The sequence below is a fragment of the Lepisma saccharinum genome, chromosome 4, assembly GCF_977018435.1.
Source record: "Lepisma saccharinum chromosome 4, izLepSacc3.1, whole genome shotgun sequence".
Taxonomy (NCBI): domain Eukaryota; kingdom Metazoa; phylum Arthropoda; class Insecta; order Zygentoma; family Lepismatidae; genus Lepisma; species Lepisma saccharinum.
In genome coordinates this window covers 59,337,661-59,363,935 of record NC_139232.1, presented here as the reverse complement: position 1 = coordinate 59,363,935, position 26,275 = coordinate 59,337,661, and the positions used below count along the sequence as shown (strand labels likewise).

General features: G+C 39.2%; 1 protein-coding gene across 1 annotated transcript in view; it reads left to right on the top strand.

Annotated features, from left to right (window-relative positions):
• The first annotated feature begins 645 nt into the window (after positions 1-645).
• Positions 646-26,275, top strand: part of LOC145987161 (CD63 antigen-like) — a 36,020-nt gene continuing 10,390 nt past the window's right edge. Inside the window, exon 1 of the mRNA XM_083121671.1 lies at positions 646-859. Coding sequence (XP_082977797.1) covers positions 818-859 — 42 coding nt within the window. The 5' untranslated portion in view covers positions 646-817. The remainder of the gene's footprint in view (positions 860-26,275) is intronic.

Sequence of the window (26,275 nt, the reverse complement as noted above, 5' to 3'; positions counted from 1 at the left end):
GAAAAAAATGTATTTCTATTTTATTTCTCTTCTTTGTACAATAATAGCCTATACGTAGTTTAGCACAACAAAATAAAGTACAAAAGATAAACTCAAATTATTATGGATTTTATTACTTATTTCTTTAACCAATGTAAACAAGTCACAGCTGACTAATCAAAATATTAATAAGTTACTTAATTAATACCTATTTTGAGTTACAACCAGGTAAAACATAGGATTAGGTTTTTTATTATCTTATTTCTTATTTATTGGGTATTCCCAATTTCTTTAAAGTTATTTTCGTAATAAAATGAAATGCCGATAATTATAACACTTTAAAAAGCTTAAAATACTATGCTTACACATTCACTAAAGAATTATGTGTAAAAAATGACACCAACTCTTACTGCGTAATTATTGTGTTGAGCAGCACGCGAGTACAGTAGATGAGTCAGGCTAACCAGCCTCATCCACGAGCGGGAGCGGTGTTGCCACATCGATGGCCGCGGCCTTGTTCTATTTTAGAGGTAGCTGTGGTACTACTGGAAGTAGTTGGCACTTTACCGAAAGGGGCAGGACTGCGCATGTGATACGCTTCGATATATAGGGTTTTCGATAATTGAGGCCTCTTGTTATATACGCTCTTTGGGTAAGCCTTGTGAATAAACCTTGCCAGAGTTGGATAGGTCCACTTTAGATAAAGAAATCCGTAATTTTAAACAACATATGTTTATACTATTTGAATGGATGAGCGAGGTAAAATATTCGTATGAATCAGCCTTTTGAATTATATAGTTAGTATTAAAGGCACACATTTAAAGATTTATTCAAGAAGATGGAAATTGTGCTGTTCTATGTTGTGGACGGATTGCTTGGCGTAAGTTTACATTACCTTGTAATATATCTACAAAATAGCTAATCTAATCTATTCTAATGTCCATTCTCATGTATGGTATCCGTGACCAGAATTGGCATAGTTCGTTTTCGAAACAAATATAGGCAGGAAGATTAGAATTGAAGAGAAATGCAACTTAAAAGTTCAAGGGCAAAAGTACACAAGAATCTCTACAAAGTGACATAGCTGTTGTGACAAGTTACATGTGTGTGTGTGTGTGTGTGTGTGTGTGTGTGTGTGTGCGTTGGTATACCCGTCATTAGGAGGAACAAGATCAGAAAAATTACCAGCATTAAGAGGGACTTTTTCATTGCGAGGTAATTTTGGTGGTTCCTCGGAACGAGAAAGCACATTATTTAATATTATGGCCGAACCGGCAAAGGAAAATTTAATGTCGTGGAATTAATCGACGAAGGGGACCAAGATCTATATTTTGATAAAAGATAGAACAATGTCCGACAATTGTACTCGGAGTTATGCTACAAAACAGTGCATTTTTCTGGTTCCTCTTTTCGGGGCATTGTGCCTGTACGTGTGTATCAGGTGTTTATCGGTTCCTCTCGACGGGGCTCTGTGCTCATCACCTACACACAACGTGTGTGTCGTTTGTGCGACGCCAGAGACATCTGCAGTGTGTGAAAAATTGCGGAACTACATCAGCAGTGACGTCAAGGCGGAGCGAGGAAGATCGTAGGGGGTGGGGCCTGCGGTTGCAGAGAACAGCGTTGTCGGATCTCCCCCTCAACTTACATGACTCAGCATTTTTCACTGACGGCTCTGAACGTTGCATTGTTCGCAGTGCTGCATAAGTTGCAACGCTGGAGAATGCAGCGTTGCTACATCATTGCCTACATGGGAAATGTTAACGGCGCTTCACGATTGCGTTCCGAGAGGGTTCGTTGTGTGATAGTAGCCGTATTTAATATATCGGTTTGAGCTTGGGCAATTATGTCTCGTATTTCTCGGAAAAGATATATATAAGGGAAGAATTGTAGCTATCTGCCAGAGGGCGCGTGTGAGCGAGCAAAGAATATTGTAGGAAATGCTTGTGTATTTCCTCATCAAGAAAGCAAACTAGTAGGATTTCTTCTTGTATTAATTAACAAAATATGCAACCAGAGTTCCTATGCTAGAATACTGGAAATGATTGCGCTTAATCTAACTAAAGCACAAACGCCAGATACAGGACAATATAGTACAAAAACAACATACATATTTACGTTCTTAATTGTGGTCTAACTATTCGTTTTCTCCGTCTACTCCACTCGTTAAAAATTTGCTCCTCCTCTGTGGTGACAGTGGCGTATTTAAGAGTACGACTTGAATCTCCTTCCCGAAATACCTTCGACCCTTAAAATGTTTCTTTCGTCACTAGAATGCAGATGCATATGTTCAAAAATGGCAAAATACGTAGTTAAACATTAATAACAATAGGTTCTTCACTAACATTTCAATATTTTTCGTAATACATGTCTCTAAAGTAAGGTAGAATTCACACCGAACTTACAGGCGACACGTGTTGCTTGAGGATTTCACCAATCCAACGCAAGTTTCTGAGCCCTATTATGCTTGCCGCTACGTTATGAAACGTTGCTGCGGATTGACGCGTTTCCAATCGACATATGTCATTTGCACTTGCTGTTTGGAGTGAAATCCACGTGTTACTTGACGTTTCGGTCTGAAAGTTACAGGCGACAAGCAACACGGAGATGCCAAGCAGCTTTCAGACCAAAGCGACACACAACACATGTCGCTTCGGAACAATCAATATCAACGTTTCACACCTTACCGGTAGCCCCAGAAGACTGAGTTCGACTGGTGAGATTCTCAAGCACCCCATATCTCTTCAATGTGAAATCTCTCAATGAGAGAAGAGCCCAGTTCGAGCGACATGTAAAAGCTCACTAAAGCAACACATACACCGCGCACAAGTGAACAGACCAAGTCAATTTGATGCACGGCCCGAGCGATATGGTGATTTCACACCCAAGCGACAAGCGACACGAGACCCTTCAATCTAATGCAAAAGATTCATTGCGTATGCTGGAGCAACAGAAACAGGTGACACGATGCACCGTATTGAGAACATAGTCCAGTCCAAGCTACAAATGCAGCTTGTGTCGCTTCAGTTCACAATTTTAGTTTTCAAGAACCACGTTACATGGGGATTTCACACTGAAACGACACGACACGCATGATTTTGTGCGAGCAGTAAAGGTTTCGATTTCCTGTGGGGCATAGCACCTTACACTGGCGTACGCAGGGGGCGCTGATGGGGCTACTCCCCGCCAGAAATTTTAAGAAAATCCAAATTTTAAATGAAAATTTGTAAGAACTCACAGAAAGGAAAGATGTAAACGCAAACCTCCCTTAAAGTTAAAATGACACCCGATAACCATTTCTGTCTTCGAGTACAGTTTTAATAGTGAAAAGCTGAAAATGTACGATAGCCTATATATTTTATTCGGTATCCCACAATTCTAGAACAAAGCTATATACTATACACCTTTAGAATTTCAGCCCCTCCAGAACAAAAATCCTGCTTACGCCAGTGGCACCATGAGAACAATTGGAGCAGACTATGATATCGAAAACCAGAAAACTACGGCGACTCAATTGTATTTAACTTAGTATCTTGCACGTGTTTTCCCTCTTCTCGAGTGGCAGCAACGAATCGTCCCCTAGGTATGGTCAGTGCATCGCCCAGTGGCATATACATGAGGGAGGGATGAGAGACAGGCCTGCGGCAAGGAGTAGCAAGTCTCCATTTCCACTTCACAGCCTAACAAAGACAACTAAAGGTGGCCAGGTAGGAAAATTTCCTTTGGGCTCAGGATTGTGGTGTGTGTTGCAAGGCGTGCTGTCGACAGTGGCGGCTATTGGGTTCCAAAACTATATTGGGCAAAGGAAATTTACTTTTCCTTTATAGATAAGCTTTAGCATAGTGGCGGAGCAAAAGTGGCTAAAAGTGAGGGACAACTGCCGCCCTACGCTCCCTCAGTCAGTAATGATTATTCGACTGTGAAATCAGTTGAAATATTGGAATCAGATTCTTTCCTCATTCATCCATAAACATTCTATTTCATTTCGCTTTGTAATAAAAATAAGCACTTTATAAATTTTAAAAAAATATATTTTTAAAATTATTCTTATAATCAACGTAATTAAACAGAATTATGGCTGACAGATTTTAAGAAGGAAGTTACAGTCCGTGAATTACTTTTTCACAGTGTTCAATAATTTTATTAGGAGGCGCTTTTCTGCCATTTTATTTAACCGCGACGGTGCGGATGTGTGGTGATTAGAAGAAATTTAGGAAGGGACACTCATGCCCAGGCTGGGATTCAAACCCGGAAAGCCTGGCGTCGTATTACACTGAACTAACTTCTCCCCCAGATTTTGGAGGACAGAAAGTAAGTTATTCATATAATATATAAGATGTAATATATAATATATTACATATTATATAATATAATATTCGAACCAGTGTATAGTGCACCTCCACTGCATATCGCCAGTTTACAAGGCGATTCTCATATTCTGTATACTCTGTACTATTCACAGTTACAATACAAGTGTTAACCCATTGAGAAACCTAAGTTTGCCATTTTAGAATCTCTCTCTCCAGGACGTAGTTTAATCAAGAGGTCCAGACTTCGTTACCCGGTTGAGGCACTTTGTGGTTCCGATCCCACTTTAAACTGTAGGTTCAATCCGATTATCCTTTCTAGGAATAAAGTGTACTTAAAAAGAATCTTACGTTGAACTTGATTGAAATTACGTTTTTGCTTGCAAGTTTGAATATGTATATTAATATTAATAATAATAATATTAACTACTTTAATTAATAGAGTATGAGATTTGATCAAATTGTCCTTTGCTTGTAGAGATGTTACTGACGCAAGTATTGATGGAATGAACTGCAATGAGTATTTTGCTACCCTTGAAAAAAACGAACCAAAGGAAAACGCCGCCCGCCTCCCCCCTCCCTGTCCTGTTTAAGTGGGGGAGAGTGGTCAGACGTTCAGACCAGACGCTTGGCAATCTGAACTACCCTTTCTTTGTCAGTGCCAAGGGGTAGGTGCGAAGAAGTGTTTGCGCACCCTTTAATTTTCTTCCTCACCCATTTTTCAACCAATAACCCCAACTCTTATAGAGTGCCATACCCGGTGGAGGCACATAGGGCTTCGGATCCCACTTTAAACTGTAGGTCCAGTCCCGATTAGCGTTACTGTGCATAAAGTGGACTTAAAACACCAACTCAACAACAACAACTCTTAGAGTGCCATGCTGTCTCATGTCATATTCAGCGCCGAATGTTACGTTCTAAAGTGAGACCGCTGTTATTGTTTACATCAGGCAAACACTGATCCCAGATTTCTTTCCTGTACTGTCGGCAGTTTATAAAGGCAAGCCGCCATTGTCTTTCTTTCGTCAGCATTGTTGTTAAGAATGGTTTCTTCTTATGTTTCAAGTAGTCTGCGTTTGTCGATAAATGCCTATAGCTCAGAGTCAGGTGTTTTGTGTTATCCTTTGCATTGTTGATACACCGTTTTTGTTGTCTGCCTACTATCGGATCAAAAGCTATGTATACTCGAGTTTTGGACTCCAATTAAAAATTAATCAGTAGACCTAAATAAAAACGAGTTACATCAAAATTTGACTGTTTCAATTCTGTGTTAAGCTATAGTAACCAATTATTTTCGATTTTTAGTCGTCTTGAGAATAAAAAAACTGCCGTTTTTTTGCTTTTCCAAACAAGAAATCAAAAAAAAATTAAAAAATCGTCCGATCGTGATCAAATTTAAATATGCAGGTAGAAAGGTTGTAAATAGAATTCTTAATTTTCAATTTTTTTATGGGCTAAAAAGTCAAATGTGTCTTATCAATTTTCTGAAACATATTCCCTCCCATCCCGTGGGAAAATACCTTGCTTGCCTTTCCTTGGAAACAATCTTCCAATTTTTCATGTGTCATTCGCCTCCCTTCAACAAGCTGTTCTTTTCAAATTTTTGGCCTCTCCGATGGCGCAGTGGTAGCATCGTCGCCTTGTAATCAAGGGGTTCCGGGTTAGATTCCCGGTGGAGGCATATAGTGGTTCGGATCCCACTTTAAACTGTAGGTCCAGTCCCGATTAGCCTTCCTGTGCACAAAGTGTACTTAAACACCAACTCAATCAATCAAATTTCTAAACATGTCTTGTACTAAAACCGAGCAAGAGTGAAGCAGTTGGAGTTTTAAAGTCCGCTTTATGCACAGTAAGTCTGGACCTATAGTTTAAAGTGGGATCCAAACCACTGTGTGCCTCCATCGGGTATCGAACCCGGGACACCTTTCGCTAGTTTTATACACTTTCATTGGCATATTATTGGAATTTCAATTAGTGGCTAAAACATGCATGCATGTCTCGTGTTTTCTTTATTTTCAACACCGCGCCCCTTAATTTCATTCCACACCCTCTCAGCACTTCTACAGAGCATTCATTCCCCGACATTCGCTACGAGACTCGGCGGCAAGCGGCCCGGCGTCAGCGCTTGTCTTTCCCAGTGAACGGGTCCGCGACAGTCGCACGCTACAGTCTGTTTTTTTCGCTCTCCCTGCCTTCGCTCTCCTTCCCTTTCTGTTGACGTTGCAGACTGACGCCAGTATAATCCCCTCGGAAGTTGTGTTGTGTCCTGTCCGTATGTTGAAGATTGTGGCTTAATATGGCACAACAAAATTTACATTGCAACAAAGAATTTACGCTGTCGAGTGTTACTTCGGAAAGAGGAATTGTGGATAAGTGCGACGACGTTTTGCATCGAAATTTCCTGGTGTTCCCGTTCCACGTAGGACCACTATATTAAACCTCGTAAAAAAGTTTAGAGTAACAGGGTCAGTTCTGAATAAAAGTGGAAAGAAGAATGGGGAAATCTAAAAAATAAAGTATACATAGACAATCCGCACACCATCCGTGAGTTAAAAGAGAGTATTGTACGAGAAATCGGGAGAATTACAGTAGTAAACGAACTTGCACGTGTAAATGCCAATTTCTTTCTGAGATGCCAGCAATGTGTTGTAGCAGAGGGACATCATTTTCAACACCTTCTGTAGTCAAGGTTAGTACACAATATGAAAACTGTAATTTTAATAGCCGACTCGAGCGACTGTCGCGGACCCCGTTCACAGGGAAAGACAAGCGCTGCTACCGGGCCGCTTGCCGCCGAGTCTCGTAGCGAATGTAAGGAAATGCTCTGTATATAATAAATTCTGGCAACGCACCAAGATTTACGGTTGTGGTTTTCTCTCCGTTGGGGACAACGAGGACGTTTATGTAAGCAAATAAATAAAATAATAATAATAATAATAATAATAAACAGTTGTGTTTATATACGTATGTATACGTATATAATTTATATCCCCTCCTCCACATTCACCTGAAAGTGGCAATAGTTGTGATTCGTGGGACCGTCTGCTCGGTTGATATCTGTTTTGGCTTTTTGAGTGTGTGCAGTATTCCCCAAGGCCCTCTTCTCTTGTTGTTGCTGTGCAGAAACACAATAATCCTGAAATCGCTTGATTGGCTAGGAATTAAGTACAATGTAAGTGACAGCGCTGAAGAGATTAGAGGGAAGAAATGGTATGGCAATGAGCGAAGTTGCCAAACGAAGAATGTGCGTATGAGAAATTACTATTATTTTTGCATGCATAGTTCGTCATTAACTTTTTTCCTTTTGTTGCAACATATGATTTTTACTTCAAGACTTATAATAGGTCTGTGTGGGCCTCCCTGATGGTGCAGTGGCAGCGTGGTCACCTTGTAATCGCTGGTCCAGGGTTCGATACCCTGTGGAAACACATAGTTGTTCGGATTCCACTTTAAAATGTAGTTCCAGTCCCGATTAGTCTTTCTGTGCATAAAGTCGACATAAAACAACAATTCAATTCAATTATAACAAACGCTTTCATTATACTTTAATAATCCTAATTATTATGCATTGAAATATATATTGATACAATCAACTCCATAAAATTCTGAAAATTGATATTGGAAATATTAATAGATTGAAGAAACAGGTGTATATAACTTTACTCTTCTTGTTTAAAGTAATAGAATTTTGAAGGAAAATGTAACTCACTTCCCCTTTTGTTATTTAGTGTCTAGTGCAGTGACCTACTAATTCTGACAGCAAATTCAATGAGTCATGATATTCATCTTGGTCAGGGTGTGGCTGCCTTTAGATTGTGTTTCTTTTATCACATATTTAATAGTTCATCCTCATCGCCGCAATTAACCAGTATACATATAATTTTGACCATAAATAGCAAAATGCAAGTTAAAACTTCTTGATGTTTACTATTTTCCTCGCATCTAAATTGTGGACATACGCCTAGTAGGCTCCTGTTGTCTGCAAGAAACAATCTGGAATTTTATTAAATTTCTTGCCGCGTCTCATCGGGCTTGAAATGTATTACTTCGCAAGAAAATTTTGAATAACTGTACTATCTTGCATTACGAGTTATAAAAGTAAGTAAATTCATCAAAACTTTCACAAATCGTTGGTTGGTTGGTTGATTTGGTGTTTTAAGTCCACTTTATGCACAGTAAGGCTAATCGGGACTGGACCTACAGTTTAAAGTGGAATCCGAACCACTATGTGCCTCCACCGGGTATCGAACCCAGAACCCCTTGATTACAAGGCGACGACGCTACCAATGCACCATCGGGGAGGCCCTGAGGACGCGTTAAGAATGACCGATAGTTCACAAGTTTTCTTTTTGGCGTTAAAATATATTTTCAACCAAACATGTATTTTTATGCACCTGCAACTGCAACATAAAATGTTAATCACTAGAAACGTAGAAAGCGAATTACCAGATTAGAAGAAAAATCTTCATTAGCTGAATATTTCAACCTCCGATTATTATACCCTAGTACTTAAACCGGACAGAAACGTCGTCGCCTTGTAATGAAGGGGTTCCGGGTTCGATACCCGGTGGAGGCACACAGTGGTTCGGATCCCACTTTAAACTGTAGGTTCAGTCCCGATTAGCCTTACTGTGCATAAAGTGGACTTAAAACACGAAATCAATCAATTAAACCGGACAGAAAAGAGAGAGATTTTGGTTATGCTACTCCTCTATTTTAGACGCTGTTTATTGTGTTGGTTGGTTTCTTGTGTTTATTAGCTTTTTACCAATAGGTTCGATAAACACTTTAATGGTGCTTGGTGTAAAGGTAAAATTAATGATTGGATAGGTTTAAGTAAAAAAGAAATCAAACATGAAACCGATATCACATGGTATATTTGGTGTTGCGATATTTTCGAAACTATTAGTTACAAGTACGAAATTTGGTGATTTGAATTAACTATGAATTATCAAGTTGTTACAATATGATATCCTATTCTACATCAGCCTGTTTGTTTGGGTGTTTTACTCTGCCCAACAATCGAACCCAATCTGAACGTAGCGTCACGATCCACATTCGTTCATACGTAACTCAGTTCTGAGTAATTCGGTTTTATACGTCAATTACTGTAGGTCTCGGGAAAATATAATTTTAAAACGTGTTAATTAACCTTTACTTGTACGTAGTGCATTTATAGGTAATTCTGTGTTATACATATAACATAAAATACAGTTGATTTGTACGTAACCAATCTACAACAATGTCACACAAAAACACAAATACGCAACAGGATAGGTGGATATGGCGGCGGTCGGTCTGGAATTGCGAGAAAGGGGAGTGCGGCGCGGCGGTGTCACAGAGAAGACAACAAACAGAGGCGGCACGAGGCATGAAATCAGAGGAGATTTGACGCAGTTGTTCGGAACAAGATACCAATTCTATTTTGTACGTACACTAGGTTGACCAGGTTTTCTGAACAGAAAATCAGGACATCCATGAATGCGTACGGGGGGGGGGGTTGTAGTTATAACTAAAAGAGCACAGGGTCCAGTACACCCCGCCCCCCTCTTTGGCAAAGAAAAAGTCATGCTGCTTATATGTTTCCTGAAATATTACATAATTCTCTTTCATCTATTTTCCTTTTGATTTTATTTGATTTTTGTTATTTAACACCGTCTTATTGTCACTTTTGGCTAATTGCAACAATGAATATGAATGATGATATGATTAAATTCATGAGAGAGGAAAACGTACATGCTTGACCAGAAAGTAAGTTGTATACGGGAAGTGGACGCTAATCGACATAAAACTATTAAAGTGGCAAATGTAATGTACTTAAGAATCAAACTGTTAACTTTTAAATTCGTTAATTTAGCACTTTATGACAGAAATGACCTGTATTATACTGTATGTTCAAAATATATGCACTTATTTTAATAATGGCGTGTTATGTAAATCTGATTTGAAAGTAATTCTCAGTTATACTCAGGGGCTCTGATCACTGAAAAAAATTAATGAATGACTCACTTTCTCCCTTTTTTAAGTTTTGGCCGCAGCGTTCGGAATCTCGTAAAAGCTAGGGGTGTGCGGGATTCTGAAAAGTCGGGACCGGGATCGGGGAAAAAATTTCTCGTCCCGATCCCGAGCAGTCGGGAAATACCGAATGCTCATTTTAAAATGTCCTTATTTCTTGACGTTTTCTGCATTGTCAATTTCTGGAACTTATCGTAAATTGTTTGTATTTAATCCACAAATCACTTAAAGTGAAAATGACGTGTAGAATTTGAGATTTTCAGAGCTTCCGGAAATTTCAAACATTTCCTGTCCCGAAAATTTTTTCCGTCCCGATCCCGTCCCGCACATCCCTAATAAAAGCCCATGAATTCCTCAAAAATATCAATTTTTTTATTCACAGTTCGAATGCAGAATATTAATATACCACGGATGGACATGTCACAAGTTTCGTCAACCATAATAGCAAAATATTCCCGACTTTTAATATCTGCTACCAAGGAGCGCAAAACAGATCTCCCTAATATATCAATGACCTCGTTCAGAATGTCATGTGAGCCATTTGTAGCCCGAACGTCCCATCCACTACCCTAGATCATGCACATCGTCTTTTGAAACTCTTTTTAGTAAACATTTTAACAATACTCAGACTGTCTCAGGTCATAGCCTCCCCAGAGTTGATGGTTTAGCGGTCTCAGCCCCCCCAAAGTTGATGGTCTAGAAAATTTTAAATGTTTATTTAAAGTTAAGTTCATGTGGCGCAATTCAGAGTAAGCTTTACAAGAGAAGCAAAATAATACATTAGATCCTCTTAAGCAAAATTATTTGGGGGCTCTGCCCTACATAGTTAATATTGGGGGGCTTAAAGCCCCCCCCCCCCCCCAAGCCCTATGGAGTCGGCGCCTATGGTTATACGTATTATTTTCTCTTCACCTTGACATACATATAACTTCGGTTTAACTGCATAACCATTTTGTTTTTCAACTCCCGTCAATAGTAGCATCATGTATCTGTTGGGATCAGATCCAATGGTAAACCATATTGCTCGAGTAGTGATGCCCAAAATAATCAATACCACCCTCTGTGAGGCAAAGGGTCATAAGATTGGGGGGGGGCGCTAGTTGTCGTGGTGGGTTCATTCTTGTGTAATGTTCGCTTATTTACAATTTTTAAAAAGTAACCTCAAGAAAGGTACCAAACTGGAATGTGATTTCACGTGGGGATAGATGGCATTTCTTGCTTACAATTTAACTTTTAATTTTATTATATTTTTTACACTATAAGAGAGGAAAGAGGAGTTTATTGGATTCTTGTTGGGAAACCTGATGGTAAGAGACCTGTAGGAAGGCCAAGACGAAGATGGAGGGAGAACGTTGAGATAGACCTAAATTAAATCGGTAGGGATGGAAAAGAGTATATAGATCTTGCTCAAGATGAGGACAGATGGAAAGCCTGTGTTGCTGCAGCCATGAACCTTCGGGTTTAAGAAGGCTAGAGAGTTAGTTAGTTAGTTTACACTATAAGGCAGAAGTGTTTGAAATTTGCAACGGGAAGGTGAAGATTAGACTATGTACGTAAGTAAATAGTGGAGATGGGTCAGTGCTTCAAAGTAATTCGTTACTTCTAATGCCGCCGTTTGCAACTAATACTTACATTCATCGAGTACCTAACTGTAACGAAGTTACCTTCCAAAGGGAATAACTGCAACTCTGTTACTTTTTAGGTACGTAAATGTAACAGGTTTATTATTTACTTCTAAAGTTGCTTTTCCCGGTAATGATATGCTAACTTTCCGAACAATAGGATGAAAGAGAAAACCATGACAACTCTCTTTTCTCTTCTCTCATTTCTATGCTCAATTTAGAAGCATAACGTACGAGTATCGTAAGTAGTATAAAGAAAATACAACAAAAAATGAGAGATGCATAATTATCTACATCTGAATCTAGAACTGTAGATTCGGATCTGGTATGAAAATAAAAATGGGGTATCCGGAACCGAAAATCAGAACCGGATATCAGGATCCAGTTGAAATTAAAAGACACAAGAAAGAAAAGGCACGGCTCACTTTCATGTTTGCTAACATAAAACGTACAAAACTGCTGAGTCTCACTGCCATTGTTAGTTTGTTTGCTTCACTAACCTTGTATTAATGAGAACAGCATTTCCCCCACCCTTCCAAACCGATTCTAAAGGCATAAGAGGGGGTGTTTCATTTCTATCTCATCGCCGTGATCACCCACAGGTAGGTAGAAAAATTGTACATAATAACAACCATAACTAAAAATCGATAACAAGTGAATCAAACGAAACTATCCCCACATTTTTGTGTGAAGATATGTATAATTGGTAGCTAAACTATAGAATCTTGTCCCCCTAAATATCCCCATGACTCAGGAACGCCATGAATCTTCCTTGTGAGCACTCCTGGGCCCCGATCAGAAAAGAATTCGGCGCCACACATCAATTTTAGGAAGAAAAATCTTCTAGTTCTGTCGGGATTAGTTTTAAGAGAAGAAACATTTGATTGATTTATTGAGTTGGTGTTTTAAGTCCACTATATACCAGTATGGCTAATCGGGACTGGACCTACAGCTTGAAGTGGGATTCGAGCCATTTTATGCCTCCACCGCGTATCAAACCCGAGACCCCAGGCAGAAACATTTGATGATGCCTAAAATGTTTTAGAGTGCGAGCACGATTTTTTCTTTTGGCAAATATGTTTATTACAAACCAAAAACAACATTAGTTTGATAATGCGCCAGCCAATATTTTCAAAGTAATAGGCCTAAGTATAAACTTGGTATGATCCTTCTGGAAACATTTTTATTGCGAGTGTAGTGAGCAAAAAAAAAATATGATCTCTCAAACATTTGCCACATTTTTATTTTTTCGATCATGGATTTAGGGATGCTGCAATACCATCAGCCCCTTGCGTCTGTCTCTGTCTCCTACAAATATGACATGCGAAATTAGGAAGTATTCCGTCATATCGCGAAATATATGAGAAAGGATGGTTTATGTGCAGAGGCAACACAACATTCAAATTAATCTTAACTGACGCGCCACCACAGCTATAGCGCCGACCTAAAGCCGTCCCTGCCTTGCGATCTAGCTCGAATGGTATAGCATAAGGAGAAAAAGCGTTCCAAATGCAGCAGTCTGCCAGCGACGTAACCGATAATATGGCCCATTGAGTTACTTCGTTAGTTAGCAGGATCTTAGAAACTACCTGGATAAATTTAACCCAACGCATGCTCACACGTTTCAGTTTGGTGTTTCAACATGTTATTTCTTTCTCGTTTTTATCAATTGTGTGATTCCATTCAAATGTTCAAAATTAATAAAATTAAATTAATCAATAAAGGTATTACTAAGTACAAGCTTTAAAACAATTAAAATTACACAGCGTGCGTCCTGCCAGGTTAAAAATTGCAAGCAGAACAAATACGTGTCGATTCTCCATAGAGGCACGCAGTGGTTGGGATAGCACTTTAAACTGTAACCCCGTCTCGAATAACCTATTTCAGCATATAGCGGACTCAAACATTGACTTGGAGATCGCCCACCTTGGAAATCAAATCCGTGTTCGCCGCGTGGCAGCGTAACAGCCTCCCGATTGGACCACCACGAGTACATAAGATTAAGCTATGATTTAAATAAGCAATCATTATTTGTCCATAATTTACTCGTTTCATAACATACAAATCGTGTATAAATGGTACTGTGAATTTATTTTTATGAAGATACGTCAACCTTTCCAATAGTAGATTTACTGCTTCTGGTGGAGAAGTATTTTCAATAATCAACTCACGACCTATTACACAGGAGTCTAGTACTAATTCCGGCATGCCTCATCATAAATTCCATCCAATCATTGCTATTAAGCTAAAAAATGGCAAACAGCAACTCAGAAGAATACAAATTACAACAATCAAGCATAAACCACCCAGCAATATACGTGTTTCTGTCTGAATATAAATAACTTCACTTTGGAATCAAATGTATACATGTATCTCGACCCCCACCCCCCTTGCATTTTCTTTAAAGCAATTCACGGGTTTACTTGTCAAACTTTTTCTGTACCCCATACAGTGGTATGTCAAGGATTTTCATAAGGGAGGCTGATGCCTTCATTTTAAAGGAATGCTGTGGCAAAGGGATGAGAGGTATGGATGGCCCAACCAACACCTGCTCTGGCACACTAATGACACTAGAAGATTAAAAGCATTCTTTCTTGTAGATGGAATTGGGAAATAATGTGAAAATGAAAAGAAGAAGAGCATTGATCCGTTCAGTGCTTTTGTAAGGGGTGTGTGAGAGAAGCTACCTCTGGATAGGTGACCCCAGTGTCTTTGAGGCAATTTCTCGATAAATATGATATGAAAGGATAGATGAAAAAAAGTTTTTACATTTTCCAGGACTTTTTACTACATTACCATGAATTTTGAGTAGCTGATTTTATTTCCTTTGAACGTACATGTACGAAAATTCGTTTTGTACTGGAGTGTTGCACGTACGTAAGAACATCAAATAGGTGAAAAACCTTCAACGGAATTGCCCAGGTAAGATTTATCTCAGTGGCGCCAACTGTGGAGCTCAAGTCCACTCAGCAATTTGTCTCGTATTGATATTATATTTTAGAAATAAAGTCCCAGCATTTAACAAAACAAAGATTTTCATAATTACAGCATACTCTTAAAGAATTCTCACAACTTAATTACTGCTCATAATAATCTATTAGATTTTCAATTTGATACTTGTCAGTGTTCTATATTATTAACACTGCTCGCGGTCATATCGTCATCATGCAAATAAGGGAGAACAAGAGCTTAGGGCATGTATTATGTGTGGGGTCCAGGACTTTACGTCCTATAAAACTGTAAAATATGTATGTAATTATGTCATAAAAATTTATAAATATGTCACACAAAATTAGAAATATGTCATAAAAAATGTAAAATGTCAGAAAATGCAGAAATATTCCCTGTAAAACTAAATATATGCACAACAGTACTTTCAAACTTCTCATTATTCGGGGAAGATGGATTAAGGTGGGGTATTAAATAAAGACAGAATTCCTTTAACCGAAGAATGTGGTGGGAAAATATAGGAAATATCGTGAGGATCACTGCAATTATTCTAAGCAAGGACAGAGTATACACCAGTGACGTGCACTGAAGTGTAGCTAGTCTAGCAGAGATAGATCAATCAATCTCACGTCTCTAATTATTTTCAAATCACAATATTTATTATCTTGAAGCCTCAGTTCATATGCAACACTTCTTTACACGCGCTTCTAGTCCCTCGATGTGATCAGCTGGCAAGGCTGGATACCCTAGCTGGCTCTTCTTCCGCCTTACTAGATCCAGGTATAGACAACCGGCCGAAGGGATGAGAAGATTTCTGCCTGTACCTCCCTTGCCCCCTCGCCCCCCCTCTCCAATGGTTGAAAGTCCGTGGTTTCAGGTCCTCTAGTCTATCTCCTATAGGACAGATAGGGGATTGGTTTCCCTTCGATTCCTTTGTAAATCCTCTAAAGAACTCAGGGGAAAATCTTCTGCAGTACTTATTTATGTTCTCTGTATTTACACAACCTTTTAAACGTTGTTCAATATGTATTATGTATAATATGGGATGTACGTAGTTTTATTTGTATATGAATGGGAACGTACTTGTATTATGTGCAGACAAAAGTGTTATGGTTTATTTTCTTTTTTTTCAAATATGGAATATATAATGATTAAATAACAAATATTTGCTCGCGCTCTATCTCGCTCTCGTTTTAGTAGAGTTTTATTTAAATATACAAATAATTTGGCCTACAATAAAAAATGGGGCAAGAAAACTCGCGTTCTAATTGTTGTTGTTGGTTTGGTTTATTTTACTTCACCTTTCTGCCACATTTCGTTATCGCGAAAATGAGGATGAGTGATGATATAATGAAATTGATGAAGGGACCTCACAAAGAACAATTCAGGCCGGGATTCGAACCCGTGACGAGCGCGCATTCTTGTTCGTAGGTGTTGTACTCTGGAGTGAATAATGAAATAATTTGGAATGAAAAATGTATCCCAGAACTAAAAAAGACAAATGAATATTTTTGAAGAAACTACAAAAAAGTATGTTTTTTTAACTGTTCATCCTCTCTAATATATTTAATTTTTGCCACCTTCCATCATTTTTTCTAGCTGTATAGATTTAATGGCGATAAGTAGCTAACGAGCTTATGGAAGTGATTGCACGAGGGACAATCATAAACAGAGAACTCTGGACTCCTGATTTCACAGTGCCCTGCAGATGCACAGGGAGGAAATTATTTGTATTTTCTTTTCCTTTCTTTAGCGTTGCTTTTCCATCACTTTACCTAACTTCTGCCATGACGATGAACGTTGATTAAATTAAACGGATGAAAAGTGGTTACAAAGGAACACTCATGCACAGGCCAGGCCTCTAGCCCGGATCCTTCAGTGACGAGATCGTGAGATGGAGAAATTAGGGAAATCAAACAATGTATTTTTTTTTGGAAAAACGTTAATCATATACAAATACGGTGTTTCAAAACTCCAATTGAAATTTACGTACCACTGAGTAAATACGCAGTTTGCTTTACCGATACCCAAGTATCCGAATAGTTAGAGCTTTCCACTCATCATTGTTGTCGGCGGACCTCCGTGGAGGAGTGCAAGTGCCCCGGATCGGTACCAGGTTGAGGAACATAGTGGTTCGGATCCCACTTTAAACTGTGGGTCCAGTCCCGATTAGCTTTTATGTACATAAAGTGGACTTAAACACCAAATCAACCAACCGCGGGGGAGTGGTTATCACTGCACGCTATGACACCAGGAGTGGCGGGTTCGAACCCCTACCTCGGCATGTGTGTTTTTTGTGTTTGTGTCTTCATTAATTGTATTGTACCATCTTCGCGATTAACCAAATGTGACAGCCACGCTAAGTAGCATAAATCAAATCATTGATTGATTGTTTAATTTGGTTTGTTTTACTTCGCTTTTCCTACACTTTTGGCTAATCGTCAAGATGGTACGATAAAATTGATGAAGGAACAAACACAAATAACACCCATTGCAAAGTAAGGGTTCGAACCCGGGATCTCTGGCTTAATAGTCAAATCAACATGTTTTGGATTTTCGAAAGTGGGTGGGATTAACACGCGCTTCTTTTCAGTAGTCCTTCCTCATTTTGAAATCCTTTCCTTCCTTTGACGTTCTAGTTTTAGGATACTGGGCCCTAAACGGGGGAGGGGGATTATGACCCACAACAACCTCCCTGGGCACGCCACTGATTGCTACCCCAAGTGTCGATATCACCGCAGGACACTGGTATACACACTGGCTCCAACGAAAAATATCTTGAAACTCCTGTACTCGATTGCCGATAGAGAAGGGGCTGTAATGTACAGAATGCTATTTTTGCTTTTGACTGATTGAGAAGCGAAAAAAAGGTAAACAAACGAGAACAATTGACACTTGTTTACTGTGAGTCTTGTGCATGCACAAAAATGACAGAGTACATTCTTTCCTCAATAATGTTCGCACGGCTATCAACTGCCGCGGGATAAAAAAATCGGGGGTGGGGGTATTATTGTTCTGTATTAGTTGGTAAGAAAAAACCGCATCTTCTTTTAATTTCTTTGTCCTTAATTTAATTATACTACCATCGATAATATCAACTATCCGTTGCGTTAAAGGTACGAAGAATAAATTATAAAATAACCGATTATGTGCAAGACAATTACGAAATTATACAGAAATATGTCTTATTATGAGAAAATTAAAGAAATACGTTGTAAAGACGCGAAATTGGTAAAATATGTTAAAATATGCCTTGTCAAGCTTGTCTATTTCGGCTGATTTTCATCAGATAAGCGTAGATAAGTATTCGATTCCATGCCAAATGAAAAATATGTTATAACAATAAAGTCCCGGGCCCTAGTTATGTGTTGTATAAATTTGTAAAACAAATCTCAAGAGTACAGACCACCATAGGAGTGGGCAAAGGAGTGGGGGGCAGTTGCCCCTTAATACTGCCGATTAGAAATTTAGTGTAGATGAATCTTATCGACAATATTATACTACTAAAGAAAAATGAAATATCTTTATGTCAATGAGAGTTCCAAGCAATTACGTTATTTACTATGTAATTGGACTTTCCCACTTTATCCTCTAACACATTTATTGTCATTAACATTCCGGAAAATTTCTTGTTTTTAGCACTCCTTCATACGTAGGTGGTTGAATGATTCTGATACTACGTCAAATGCGACATGTACATTATTTTTTCTAAAATTCTGCAGATCAGTGGCAACGATTAGTCGACAAGGGGGCAGTTGCCCCTCTACTTTTTGCACCCGGAACATTGCCTCTTGGAGCTAAGCCTTGTCTACTAAGAGAAAGTAAACTTTCCTTGCACCCCCAAGTTTTGGCATCCAATCACCGGTACCATTGACGTCCGGAAGGAGGAGCAAGGGAGGCCAACACCCCACTGTAAAATGAATGTCCACCTTAAATTATATGTATTTCACACATAATTTCATTCAGACACGCTAATTTTTGTTAATTATTATAAGGGCAATGAAGAATCATTGCTAATGCGCATAATTAAATTTATAAATATATTATTATCTAAACCTAGAATTATCATGGTTGTTCAATGGTGCTGATGTAAGAAAATTAATGGAAAATTGAAAACACAGTTTGCGGAGGAAAGTACTATAAGAATACTTCTGAGAATTGAGTGCAAAAATAATCACTCAGTTGTACGCTGTGTGACAGACTTTGTATGTGAGCGACTGTGCTGTTTATTGTCAGGTTGGGAGAGGGGGTGTCTATCGATGAATTATTTTTTTCCCGTTACTTTGGATCATAATTTCAACTCTACAATTATATATCTCCTTGCAATACCACCATAGCATTGCTGGTCACATCTAATACTCCAACAGCTTTTCGCCTACCACCGTGGCAGAGTGGCTAGCGTATCACGCTCTGACGCCAGGTTCGAATCCCGGTCTGGACATGAGTGTTCTTTGTAAGTGTTTTTAATCAATTTAATCATATCATCAATCATCCGAATCGTCACGATTACATGATTAGCCAAAGTGGCAGAAAAGTGACGTAAAATAATCTAACTCAACTAATCCAACTGCATTTTCGGCTCTTCTCTTTGTTCCACATTTTGGGATATCCCCCACCCTAAAAATCCTGAGTATGGGCCTTTGATATGGAATGAGGTTTTAATTTCCCCGACTGGATTTTCATCTATACTTTTGCCCCCCTCCTCCTTAATCGGAGTGTCTGCGCACTCCTATGCAGCCCACAGACGAAGTACCCGTAACGAAAAACAAACACCGCTTCAAATGCTCTGGCTGTAGCTTCAGCAGATAAAACAAGGGAGAGGGACTTTCAGACGGCAAGGCTTTGATCAAAGGTGAGAAGCCGCGATGGAAACAACCAGCCAAACTCTTCAATAACAGTAAAGGTGGGGGGTTATGTTACGATTGTTGTGTGGCAGCTAATGTCTCCGAGAAATCTAGTTACAAAGGAAGCCTGCCGATTTACTTTGTCAGTAATCCATGAATCATTGTCACTGTAGTGCGGTGCAAATGTTTGCGTCTTTCTATTTCATGCAATATCTCAAAACCCAGAGTATTTGAGTAGTGCAAAAGGTGTGACTAAGTTTACCATTAATATGGCAGTTAATTAATTAAGGAGAGGACGTTTCACGAAAAAACACCTTGCGACGCCAAGGAGTTCACATTTAAGCTGATTTTATGCATCTGTTGGGAAGGCGGGGGGGGGGGGGGGCTAGTGCTGCATTCATAAATCTTACGAGTTTAACTCCATGAGTACATATAGTAATTTGTCCACTTAATTTTCCCTGGAAATTGTTTCTTTGTTTAAGTTTGATTTTAAGCCCACTTTAAGGAAAAACTATTGAAATTAAAAAATTAATGTATTTTCACCACAAGTGATTCTGATATCCACAAATTACTTATGTGCATTATTGTATATTCCTTTTATTTCAAAAGTGACATGAAACACTGATTTTTGTCAATCACACAATTTAAATAAATCAAACTGATTTATACAACCTTGAAATTTTGTAAGCATATCATGCAATTTGTCATGTAAAGACTTGCTCAAAATTGTAAATGACTATTTACGTTAATGGTTTTTATATTTTTCTTCACGAGTAGCTTGTAGAGAGAAAAGGAAACATTGGGAACTTCTCTGTACTTACATTTAAATTGCGCACATAGGCATGGACATGAAAACTTGAAAGAGAGAATGTTTCCTTTACCAAGGAATCTTTCGATTTTTAAGCCAAGACCTCTCCCTGATGGCGCAGTGGTAACGTCGTCACCTTCGGATACCACTTTAAACTGTAAGACTAGACCTGATTAGACTTTCTGAGCATAAAGTGGACTCAAAACAAAAACTCAAACTCATTTTAAGCTGATAACCGCGATGATGCGAACACGAGCACTCGGATTTCATTACATCATTAATCACGGAACTCCGTAAATTGTTACTTAGAAAACAAACAAATGTTTTAAAACGTGGAAAGTATAATTTCCCTTTGCATTATGAAAAATGTCCATTTATCCAAGGAAAAACTAAATCACGATCACAAAACTTTATGAAGAAAATACGGTTTTCCCAAGTAAGAAGTTTGAAATATGTAATTATGAAAAACTGATAATTCGTACCTCCATTCAGCTTGATTTTAATATGCAACGACTGTATCTTCAAATATCTCTGCAGTTTCGATCCCTTTTCACCAACGGCGGCGCCAGAATTATTCATCTAGGGTTGCTGAGGGGTTGCAGAAAGAAAGTTAGGGGGTGCGATTCTGAAAATAAGGAAAACATGAAACACGCATGCAACCTGTGCCAATACTGTGGGGGGAGGGGAGGGGAGGGATAAGGACAGTTTACTTTCCCTTGGTAGATAAAGGTTTAGCACAATTCAGGGGCAAAAATAGCAAAAAGCGGAGGGCAACTGCATCCCTAATCGCCGCTACTGATTAACATAAATTACTGAGTGAAATTAAAATATATGTGTGAAATATATAACTTAAGACTGACATTCATTTTCCAGGGATGCTCCCCCCCACCCTGTGCCCTCCACCTGGACGTCCATGATGATATGTATTAAGTCTTCTACTCCAAGAAAGTGGTCATACCATGCAGTGTAAACATTCAGATACACGTTGCAGTCTTATTGAACAAAGTAGTGAAATACAAAATAAATCCATCCTGCCCTTAAAAAGACAATTTTTGAACCTTCTCAATGTAACCAATGAAGGCACCGTCTGCCACAAGACAAAACGCGAAGGGCACAGGAACTGTAAAATTTCTTCGTGAACATTGGGCCTCTTCCTAACAGTCTTTGAAAAAGCTTGAAATGGTACGTTTACTGGACATTTTACGTGGAACAAATACATAGAACGTATTAAGAAGAAAACTACCCTTCATGTTACAACTCGCATTAAATAATTTCCAGAGCACGACCTGATGAGGTGATACCTTAAAAGCACCTGAATTTTTTGCTCCAGTGTAAGGAAGACCAAGTAGGCGGAAAACAAACCGTTATGAGCAATGCAAAAAAGAAAAAAACAACATAATTTACATTAAGCTATAGGCAATTATCAAAAACCACGAACAGACCACATGAAGAAACAAAAGAAGAAAAATTGATAACAACAATGCTGACGAAAGAAGAAAAAAGACCGCTGATCTTTACAGAGGCTGCCGCAAGTACAGAAAAGTATTGGTACCTCTTTCAGTGCTTGCCTGTTGCATACAATAATAACCTATCATTCGGCGCTCAATATGACATGACATAATATTACATATTAATGTTAGTGTTTTCAGTTGAACGTAGGGTGTGCTGAAGGGGGTGCGGAAGAAAATTAAGGGGTGCGCAAGCACTCACTCGCGCACCCCTGGCACCGCCCCCTTTTCACCTAAAATCTTGTCTGAATTCTTCTGCCCTGAGGGAAGTTTACCTTCGCATAGCAACACTAAACTGCAACAATGATTTATACCAGTAGGATGGGTGAAAGAAAACATTGCTTGCCTGCTCATCTCTTTCCTGGCGACAGGAACCTACCTTTAAACGTGAAAGTTTAAACCCCCTCGCCACACTGTAATGGACGAATCCTGAAAGGCTGGCCTTAGTGGCGGATGATGGTTAGCACAGCACGCTACGTCGCCAGGGGTCTCGGCGTTCGAATCCCGCGGCCTCGTCATGGGTGTGTGAGGAGTGTCCCTTCATCAATTTCATTGTATCGCCACTCATCCTCATCTTCGCAAGTAGCCAAAAGTGGCACAAGAGCGAAGGGAAATAAACAAAATCACGAATCCTGAAAGTTCGAATTGCTTTGTAATTTTTGTGTGCATACTTCTTTCCAACGGTAAGGGACTAAGGGTATAAAATATATAGGATCACAGTTAGTCCAGTGGCTAGTGAGAAAACTCTAGGAAGGAATCTCTTCACTTACGCAGTTCATCATGCCATCACAGGTCGGACAACCCTAAGCCTGCGTTCGATTGGTTTTATTTTTACAAAACAAGTGTTTTCAATATGCAATGAATATTTTACAAGTATGTAAAAAACAATTTAATCAGCGATCAGCAAAAACAAGGTAATGCACACAATTAACAATATTTGTCTTTTTAGGTTGCACCGCGTCCTCAACGATTGTAAAGGTCGAAACTTCTCGACACTCTCTCTCTTTTTCTTCAGTTATTTTCGTTGTTTTTTATCTCTTGGGGTGACGACGAGAATGCATTTACGAGTGTACAATGGGACAAACACAACTATACACTCTCATGTCTCGCACAAAATAAAAAATAAAATTAAAAGGGATTCTTCTTTCGCGCCAATAAGTGCTCCTTGATAGCTTTGTAACGACTGGGGCAGCCAAGGAGACTAACTTTCCATTTTAGACCGTCAATTTAGGTTCTAATCTTGCAAAAATTGTGTGAATCTGAAAATTTGTACATCTGTTCTATTTGATGTCAAAACAACATATCAACAGTCCTGAAGCCCTTTCCGCATCCCGAAATTCCAGGCGGTGGTCAACTTGGGATACTGAATGCTGGAGAAGTGCAAGTTATCACTGGAATGGATGTTACGTGCAAGCAGCTAAACCCACGGATTTGAAATAGGGCTCCACCGAAAGAGAAATAAGCGGGCTTTAACTATGACTACACATATTGTCTTCCAGGACCGCACAAAAGGAACAAAAACTACCAAAGTCGATTTTTTTTCTATTTATCATTCTTGACGCTTTGATATCGCAGATGTCGAGAAGACACTCTTATAAAAGGTTTTCATCAAGCTCTAAACTTTCCGTTGACATCTTTGTAGACCATGTGCAGAATTGTTACGCCACGGGATGTATTAAGCTCGTTTATTATTCTGGAAAAAAAATCAAGAGGCTTCTTCTCTGATATATGCTGCAATAACGCTAGTGAAATAAAAATCAAGTGCAGAGAAACAAGAGGGAATATTCTTTTCTGGGTATTACGTCGCATTAAAACAGTGAAATTCATTTAATTAACATTTTTGTCGTGCCTATTTGTGGCGCGGTGGCTCAGTCGGTAACGCGTCTGACTACCATGCTAAAGGTCCCGGGTTCGAACCCCGGCCGGTTCAAATCCGGGAACTTTTCTAACGATGGAAGCGGCCCCGGCGCCCACCCAGCGTCGAATAACATGGGTACCTGGGCCCTGGGGGGGGGGGGGTAAAGGCGGTCAGGGGCGTGATGCTGATCACATCACCCCCACTCACGACCGGATCAAGAAAGTGTGAGGCGTTACCCCCACACCCCCTATACGCCTTCATGGCGTGGTGCTAAGCACAGGGGAGCACTTTACCTTTTTACCTTTTTTACCTATTTGTGGCGAAGAGTTTTTAACAGCAGGGAATCTAAATTGTGAACACTTTTCATGCAAAATATAAATGGATTGTCAATAATTCAGGCATTTATATACGTCGATAATACAACCTGTAATTGTTGTTTACAAAGAAAGTTACTTCATCATTGTTTGAACAACTAATTTTTTAGGTATTCATGAATTCTAAATGAGTGATATTACACTTTATTAAAGCTGACGCCAATTATAGTCTAGTGAAGGACACTCGCTTTCGGAGTTTCCCCTTGCCTCCTCCACACCCCTGGTCCTCTAGGGTTGCCTCGCTTGTTCTAAGCTGCTCAGTTGACACTTTGCACGTTGTACAGTCAGGGACATTTCTGGATTATAACAATACCATTGACTTTCAATTAAATCAGTACAACCTACAAGTGTCCGTGACCGTACGTTTGCGGTTGGTTTCGTTTTCGATGTTGTTTTGTGAAAGGGCTATTTGGTTATCTATTTAGTATTAGTACAGTAGCTGCAATTAGGAGGGGGCGAGGGGGCAGTTGCCCCCCCTCACTTCTCGCCACTCTTGCCCTCACACTATGTTAAATCTTATCTACAAAGGGAAATATACTGTTTTTGCCCCCCCCCTCCCAGTTTTGGTATCTTGCCCCCTGGTTTTGGAACCCAATCGTCGCCACTGAGTGTTGAGGATTGAGGAGCAGCAGCTTACGTGTGGAACATTAGCCGGTGGAAGTGAAGCGTCCCGAAAGGACACTAGAAAGCAAAATAAAATAATCATTGCAAAGGTTAACAAGATTTTCAAGAATCTTGCAGACAACGAAAAATTTAGAAAGCTACTTTTACTTCAATGCGGTCTCTACAAAGATCAGCGGCTGCTGTATCTTTTCAGTCAGCATTGTTGTTAAGAATTGTTTCTTCTTTTGTTTGTCGCTTTCGATAAATACCTGTAGCTTAGTGTGAGTATATTTTCTTTTTTGAGTATTGTTGATAAAAGCAACACTTAGTTCTTTATGATTGTAACTTATAGCGTTGTACACAATGTAGTATACCATGGCCAGCCTTGAACAAGCTTTGTTCGTTTCGAATTTCATAGCCTGTGGTTTTTGGCTGTGGTAAAAAGAAAAAAAAAACTTGCAAAACTTAAGTGCCTCCTCGATGGCACAGTCCAATATTGTCACTGAAGTTCAATGGTTAGAGCCCCGGCTTTGAGTTCCCTTTCATCAATGTCATATAATCATCATTCATCCTCATCTTCCTGTTTGGTCTAAAGTGGCAGAAAAGCGATGCTAAATAACACACATATACAAAAATTAAGTTAGTTCCTACAGAAGTCTTCACTTTCATTGACACATTTTCATAGAAACATACTAAAAGTTGATTAGTATTTGATGTAGTGGCTAAAGGTTTCATGCATTCTATATTTTTAACATCGTACTCCATACATTTCATTCCGTACCCCTTCCGCACTCCTAGATGACTAATCGTCTGCCGCCGTTGTTACAGAGATAGAGAGAGAGAGTGTGCGTTGATTCTTACTGTGGAAGAGACAAATATAATGTTTTGTAGAGTTACGGGAAATATTTGCATCTCCAGTAAGTAAATGAAGCCTGGCAAAAGCCACAGGTAACGAGCGCGCAAGATCAATGCGCAGCAAAATTCGTTCAAATGAACCATAAAATATAGCTGACATCTTACAATAAAAACGTTGTAGCCTATTTGTTTTCAAAATTAATTTGAATATTTTATTACAAACTTTTGTCACTGAAAGTGTATAGGTGATCAATTAGAATGCAAGTTATAGTTCTTGTCTAATGTTACGGCGGGCGCTCTACATTCTGCCAAGATAAGTGGGGATCGGGGAAGCGACCAACCCAGCGCGATAAGAAACGCAGCAGCAGTGTTGTTAACTCTAGCGAGAAGTCGCTAAACCTGGAGGATTTGTAATGCTAGTTGGCGACAAAAGACGTGAAAAAATGACGAGCGACTTTTCTGGCTACTTCGTGTGCTCTTTAGCAACTAATCTGGAGAATTCACAAAATATATGCGTAGGTACGTCTAAATACCGTTTCATAGTTATTAAATA